Source organism: Pteronotus mesoamericanus, unplaced genomic scaffold (genome assembly GCF_021234165.1).
Source record: "Pteronotus mesoamericanus isolate MK-2021 breed Mesoamerican mustached bat unplaced genomic scaffold, CSHL_Meso_final scaffold_36, whole genome shotgun sequence".
NCBI lineage: Eukaryota > Metazoa > Chordata > Mammalia > Chiroptera > Mormoopidae > Pteronotus > Pteronotus mesoamericanus.
Genome location: NW_026555313.1, coordinates 24078181 through 24085022, shown reverse-complemented (window position 1 = coordinate 24085022; position 6842 = coordinate 24078181). Strand labels below are relative to the sequence as shown.

General features: G+C 53.0%; 1 protein-coding gene across 3 annotated transcripts; it reads left to right on the top strand.

Annotated features, from left to right (window-relative positions):
* Nucleotides 1–951: 951 nt before the first annotated feature.
* THY1 (Thy-1 cell surface antigen) lies at nt 952–5765 on the top strand. Of its 3 annotated transcripts, none has more exons than XM_054592419.1 (4): nt 952–1020; nt 3037–3097; nt 3551–3886; nt 4351–5765. In XM_054592419.1, the coding sequence occupies exons 2-4, from the start codon at nt 3061–3063 to the stop codon at nt 4461–4463; spliced, it is 486 nt and encodes a 161-aa protein (XP_054448394.1). In that variant the 5' UTR covers nt 952–1020; nt 3037–3060; the 3' UTR covers nt 4464–5765. The 3 variants fall into 3 exon arrangements, with proteins under 3 accessions (XP_054448394.1, XP_054448395.1, XP_054448393.1); XM_054592420.1 differs by having other exon boundaries at nt 987–1066; XM_054592418.1 differs by having other exon boundaries at nt 991–1077.
* Nucleotides 5766–6842: the final 1077 nt, after the last annotated feature.

The following is a 6842-nucleotide window of genomic DNA, read 5'->3' as shown; positions in this document are numbered from 1 at the left end:
GCAAAGGTGCCAGGGCTGATTTCTATGAAGAAATAAGAGAATGGGCAGGTCGATAGGAGGGAGGCAAGGCCAGCACAGAGGATGTCCTGACCAGAATTCACAAAGTGGCCATGAGAATGCAAATAAATAAAATAATCCTTTGTTTAAAAAGTTCCCTTCACCTGTGGGTGGGAAAGACAAGTAATCAACACTGTTTGTAAAAAGGAGAAGACCCAAGAGCTTCTGGTGACCAAGCACACACAGTACTCAGAAACTTGGCGTGGGACGAGGGGGGAGGGGGCGGAGGACGGGGGCGGGGTGGCGGGGAGAGGTGAGTACACAAAACCAGCGCAGGATTTGAGATAGACAAATAGTTCAGAAAGCCCCCGAAGGTCTAGGTGTTCTAGGATGAAGGAGAGGGTGGGGCAGGGGGGCTGGGGACCTGGAAAAATTAGGTGCAGTGTCACCTTGCTTTCCAAAGTCTGTTCCAATGTGGGAAAACACCCCACTATCTTCTTTTGGAAAAAGCCAGGAAAATTCCAAGTCCAAAACCTCTCACCGGGGCCTCTCTAGGAGTCCAACTCCAACTGAAAAAGAAACAAGGAGGTGACCGCACTGCCCAAGAGGACAGGCTGCTGGCCTCCATCTTCCATTCTTTGTGCCTTGGTTTTCCCACAGATTTCGGAACCCTAGGTAAGGGCGGGGGGGAAAGTTAACGCCTTTAAAGGGGAGCAAACCCTGCGGAGCTTTGGGAGGCGGCCCCTGAGCTGCCCTGCCTGGATCCCCAGGTTCAGTGGTCAAGCCTGTGAGCCACACGGTGAAGTCCCCCTTCTGCCGCATACAGACTCTTTCTTACACCAGTGCTGAGCCGCCGCCGCCTCCTTCTGCCATCCTTTCCAGCTCCCCCTCAGCCTCTGATTGGCCGAGCCCCCTCCTGGCTCCTCCTTTCCCACCTTGGTGAAAACTGCGGGCGCCCGGCAGGGTGCAGCATCTGGAGGCGGTGTTTCGAAGAGGCTGCAGCATCGCAGGACCTGAGCCCAGGTGGGAGCCTGAGTCACAGCGGGACCCTCGGCGCAGCGGTGCGGTGGTAGGCCCCAGGTGCCCATGCAAGCTCTCTCAACTGGAGGCTTCAGAAAATGGTCCAACGGTTCCCTGGGAAGGAGGAGCACAATGCTTGGGGAGGGGTCACCTTCCAGGGGAGGGGCCAGCTTCCCAGGCAGGGGCGGGAGCCCGACGCAACTGCTGCGGGGCAGGGGACCTGACCACATCCTGCCTCTCGAAGAAGGCGTCCCGGACTTTCGCTCGCTCGTGGTGATGGTTTCTGGAGCTAAGGAGCTAGGCGAGAACCTGGAGGAAGGGCTCCAAGGGTTCTTGGGTTCTGCTCTCCACCAGACGACCCCAAATCGAGCTCTCAAAGGTGGGGGGAGTGGCATTGAAGTTGGGGGAAGACAATAGAGGGTGGCAAGCCGGAGGAAATATCTGCCCTGCTACCTCAGGGCAGGCTGGGTGCGGGGCATCCGAGTAATGGGAAACCGCAGTAGCGCGGGAGGGGACTGGGCGGAAGGCTGGCAGACGAGGGAGGGGAGAACTGGAAAAAGATGAGAGGGGGAAGGGAGACCTCAATTGGGAAAGGAGAGGACACAAATACGGAAAAGGAATAAGGGTGGGGCTAGTCGAACGGGAACCTGGAGAGGGCAGTATCTCAGAGCTTCTCTGGGTGCTAGTCTGCAAAGAGCCTAGGCAGAGGAAATGAAAATAGGCTGTGTCTCCCCTACTTCTCTATAACCATCACTTTGGCTGTACCACCCCCTCCAGCCCCAGCTCCACTTCCCGTTTCTGTCCTAGCTGCTGCTTCGGCTCCTAAACCCCAAGCTAGCACCTCTTTTCCGTAACTCAGTGGTAACTCAGTGTCCGTAAATGCCAACCTCCCTTTCTTCTCCAACAGCACCTCCAGGTCCCTCTCGACTTGGGTACGAGAGGGTATTAACTGTAACCGCAGCCACCGCAGGACCCCAGCCTCGCCCCACCTTGGCGGAGAGCCGGGGACCCTGGACTCCGAGAGAGAGCATCCCAGGGCATGCACCAGGGCCTGGCCGGGGTCACACTCTCAGGCGCTGGTCCTATGACTTCTCCCTATTGAACACCCTGCCGCCAGGCTAGGATACCCGCTCCGTGTCGACTTGCCAGCTTACACTGCAAAAGGCAGGGCAGAGTGCCTAGGCAGGAGGCTATTTGAAGCCAGTTCTGCACAGAGAACTGGACATTTGGAAACATCTTGGTTTCTATACAATCAGGCAATATTTACAATAGGAGAACACTGTCACTCCCTCACACACATCTGGAAATACACTTATCTGTGTGCCAAGTACAGTCCTATCTGGGAATACCTTAGCCACACACACGAGACATCATCCCAACCACACAGTCACTAAGATGAGGGAAATTAGTCACTCACTATGGAGCAAAGTGCCATATATTTGTCATTTTTCTTAATGACATCTCAACCCTGTGGTTATCTGGGGCTCAGATCCATTCATTCATTCGACATCTTTTGAGCATCTGTTATGTGCCAGGAACTGTTTGGACACTGGGGATTTTCTTCTGAATAAGAACTAGGAAGTCCATGAATGGTCAGTTTTTGTTTAAGAGCATTTTAGTTTTGCAAGATAAAAAGAGTTCTGGATATTGGTTGCACAACAATATATTGAATAAATGAACAACGCTATTTGTGTTATATGTACTTAACCACAATTACAAAATAAGAAGACGCTGCCTTCCTGAAGGGAAAGTAAAATGGTAAAGTTAAAGTCACTTACTGAGAATCGCCCACCTGGTAAGTGTTTAGCACAGACACACACCTCTTGCTTTCCCTGAGGAGAAAGAATGACTGGCAGTGTCACCTTCACTGAGAAGTAGGAGGAAGAAGGCTGCAGAGAAGGGTTTGGATGCCTGCCATGACCATTATGGCATGTATTCCATGGGCTCCCAGCCCCAGCAGCGCGTGTGGGCACATCTGTTTCATCTCTTGGCTGATTCCAATCCTGTTCCCACTCCCAGGTCCAGAACTGAGCTCTTGGCACCATGAACCCCGCTATCAGCCTCACTCTCCTCCTGACAGGTACTGGGCAAGGGGTAGGTCTGGGATTCCAAGTACCTTGGCTTCCTTCCTTCAGAGAAGCCAGCTTCTTCCTCATGACCTCAGAAGGTGGAGATGATTAAGGGAGAAAGGGCTCCTTTTTATCCCTAAGTCAGTTGAGCAACCTAGTTGGTTTTGGAAACATATTTCACAGAGCCTACTCCATACTGACGTGGAAACTCCATGTGAGAACCAGAAACCCGTACCAACTTTCCAAGATCTCCTACCACTAAGGCACACTGGTGGGATGCAGAACTAAAGTACATGAGGGAGGGAGGCTAGCACCTGCAGTATGCTGTGGTGGGGAGAGGTGCTCAGAGAGTAGACCAGACCCCTGTGCCCTCCCTGTCCAGGCCCCTCTGTCCTGTTAATGTGGGTGGGAGACCCCCTGCTCTGCAGGTCCCCCCAACTCAGAGAAGGCACTGCTGGTGCCAGTCTTGCAGATGGCCAGTGGACAGAAGGTGACCAGCCTGACAGCCTGCCTGGTAGACCAGAGCCTTCGTTTGGACTGCCGCCATGAGAACACCACCTCCTTGCCCATTCAGTACGAGTTCAGCCTGACCCGTGATTCAAAGAAGCACGTGCTCTTTGGCACTGTGGGGGTGCCTGAGCACACATACCGCTCCCGAACCAACTTCACCAGCAAGTACAACATCAAGGTCCTCTACTTATCTGGCTTTACCACCAAGGACGAGGGGACATACACATGTGAACTCCACCTCTCTAGCCAGTCCCCCACCTTCTCCAACAAGAATGTCTCTGTGATCAGAGGTGAGGAAAGCCCCCAACAAGGCCAAGTGAGCAGGGATAGGCAAGCCAGAGAGAAATAGGCTGCCTAGGACAGCAGGCGGTCCCCCTGGCTGGGCCAGAGAAGAGGCCACCTGTGTCCTGGAGAATCATTGCCTTCATTGTGAATGGGGGGAAGGGTTAAGGGGACAGTCAGACAGGCAAAGTGGTGTAGCATAGGCTTCTGCCATGACCGAAGGCAAATCACTTGGCCTCCACAATCCTCCTTCACCCACCGTTTTCTTGTGGAGATGCTTAGTAAAGGTGTGATATGATGTTTGCTCAAGGGCTCAGGAACCTGCAATGAGAGAAAGGGTTGGTTCTGTTAGACCAGGTTGGCCCTGGTTCCAGCCCTCCCCAGGGAAATGCACCCTAGCTCTGGGCTTGTGGCTGCCCTAGTCCTGCTCTTCATTCCTGCTTTACCCCTCTACCCCATTCTCTCTCCACAGACAAACTGGTCAAGTGCGGAGGCATAAGCCTGCTGGCCCAGGACACATCGTGGTTGCTGCTGCCCCTGCTCTCCCTGCCCCTCCTGCTGGCCATGGATTTCATCTCCTTTTGACTGGCTGGGCCCATGGAGGACACAGGAAGCCACAAGGCCCTGTCCAGAGATCCTACTTCTCTAAGTAGGCTGATCTCATCCCCCCAATCCCCCACACACCTTGGGGAAAAATGGGAACCCCATCCCTCATAAGGAATTTCAGTGTCGCATGCCATTATTTACCCACTCCCCAACTGCCATCTCACACCCTCTCTGGACACCACTAGCTTTTTGTCCTCTTTGTTCCTGAGCTGCTTCTGCCTTGTTTATTTAGGGATTTTTCTTCCTTTTCTTTGGGAGTTTGTGAAAAGGGAAGCCAAAGTTGGGGACCTAATAAAGAGTGAGGGCCTGGGAGGGGTTGTAGGATAGAGGGTACCAGTCCCTGAGGGGCCATCTTTGCCGACGGGGACCAGAAACCTGAGGGAGACCTTGATGAGGAGGGGGATGGGGTGTTTTGGGGTCTAGCACATCCCTCATCAGCCCCCTACCCCCATCTGTGACCAAGCATTTGTGGTCTATCACATGAGAAGAGAACTGAGCATCATTAGGAGCATTCTCCAACCCAGCACAAAAGCTGCCCTCTTTACTGAAGAAGTCCCCTAGGGGCCCTAGTCCTAGGGCACAGTCCAGTGGAAATACAGATTCTGTCCAAGGAGGAGTGCTAATGGAGGGTTGGAAAGGGGGATAGGAAGGAAGGTCCACTATCTTCCCCTACCTGAAGAAGATAAAAATGGGAGCCTACTGTCCCTCACTGCCTTAACCAATAGTTGGGAGGGTGGCAGAGGAAGAGAGGCCCCTTCCCAGGTTGTCCCAAGCTCCAGAGAACTTCCAGAATGCTGACCTGGGGGCACTATGCAGGCCATAGGGAGCCACAGAGCCAAGTAATTTGGCCCAAGTATTTCTCCAGGAAGCTCTTCCTTCCCTCCACAGCCAGTGCCAACCCCAGATAGCTGAGCCTCAGCCATCCCCCTGCCCCACAAGCCTGCCTTCTCAGGGATCTCTGGGGGGCCTGAGACAGGCCATGGAGTGAATACCATGAGCACGACATGCCTTGAGAAATGGGTTTTCCCAAAACCCAGCTCCCCATCAGGCAGCTCTGCCCTGTCCTGGGACCATGTATAGTGCCACCACAGCTTATAGCATCTCATTGAGGAAAAAGAAAACTGCACAATAAAACCAAACCTCTGGAATCTGTCGTCCTGGCTCTGCTTTGCTTCTGTCCCCAGGCCTGCCACCCTCCTTTAGCCATACATCCAGGAGGTCCAACCTGCCACCTCTTCCTCTCCCTTTTCCTACCAAAGCATGCTGGACTTCTCAGAATGACTCTAACATAACACATTTGCCCAAATAAATGAATGTTCCATCTCTGCTGACTCACCTGATGGGAATGACAGATTCACCTGCCAATGTGTGGACTGAGTCACGTGGCCCTGGCTCTGGAATGTGCTAACAAGCACTAAGATGTAAAATCCGCTTTTTCTTCTCTGATATGATTTTTCTCAAATGCCCCCTCAAATTACATCTGCTATGGAGAAGACTAGTGCTGGGGCAAGTAGAGGAACAGGAGTGTGCATGGTGTGGGGCCCACATCATGAAGGTGTAAGAACTTGGGGGTGGGGAGAAAGCACGGAAGCCCATCCATGGCTCCCTCCCCTAAAAGACAATGTGCTGACAGCAAATAGCATCAGGGCTCATGCTGGCATTGGATGCTAGAATAGGATCCCACAGTGGTTCCAGGTTTCAGTTGCTGACAGAGTGAGGCAGCCCCCAGACAGCCTTCCCTGTTTTGCCAGGGAATTGAGGGAGGAGGGTGGCAACTACCCAGAGGCTGACTCATTTGTTATTTAGCTCTAGGTAAAGTAATTCTGAGCATTTGCTTAAAGGTCCAGTATCTAAATTCATGTCACCAGCTTCTACTCCTGACACCTCTTAGCAATGCCTTGCCAGCAGCCCTTGTAATAACTAACCATGCCCAAAGAAGGCAAAAGAGAGGCCCACAGGAAGTGAGAGCTGCCTGTTTCACCAACCATGATACCCAGCCACCCCTGTGTGGACTGACAGTCTCTCAGCATGGTGCAGCCAGCCTGAGGTCTCCAGAAGGAGAGACCCATGGACACAAGCCCCTCTGTACTGCCCTGCTTTGAACCGCAAACACTCTGCCGACAAAAAGAGCCTTTGAGGGAGCAGGGAGTTCAAATGCCATCCAGGGAGTACTACGGTAGAGCCAGAACTTCTTTCTGAAAGAAATTGGGAAGCCAGGTGTGAAGCCTCAACTGTGAGACTATTGTGAGAACCTGGTACATGTGCAATGTCTCACATGTGGTCTTTGTCACACCCTCGCACTGTTTCCCTGGAGACCACATTCTACAAGGGTTCTGGAGAGATAGTCTTGCTTTCTGC

What these genes read in the sequence shown, in the direction of transcription:
- THY1 (XM_054592419.1), top strand. Translation starts at nt 3,061, where the DNA reads ATGAACCCCGCTATCAGCCTCACTCTCCTCCTGACAG. An exon ending in CCTCACTCTCCTCCTGACAG is followed by an intron (nt 3,098 to 3,550) that starts GTACTGGGCAAG and finishes TGCTGGTGCCAG; the next exon opens with TCTTGCAGATGGCCAGTGGA. An exon ending in GAATGTCTCTGTGATCAGAG is followed by an intron (nt 3,887 to 4,350) that starts GTGAGGAAAGCC and finishes CTCTCTCCACAG; the next exon opens with ACAAACTGGTCAAGTGCGGA.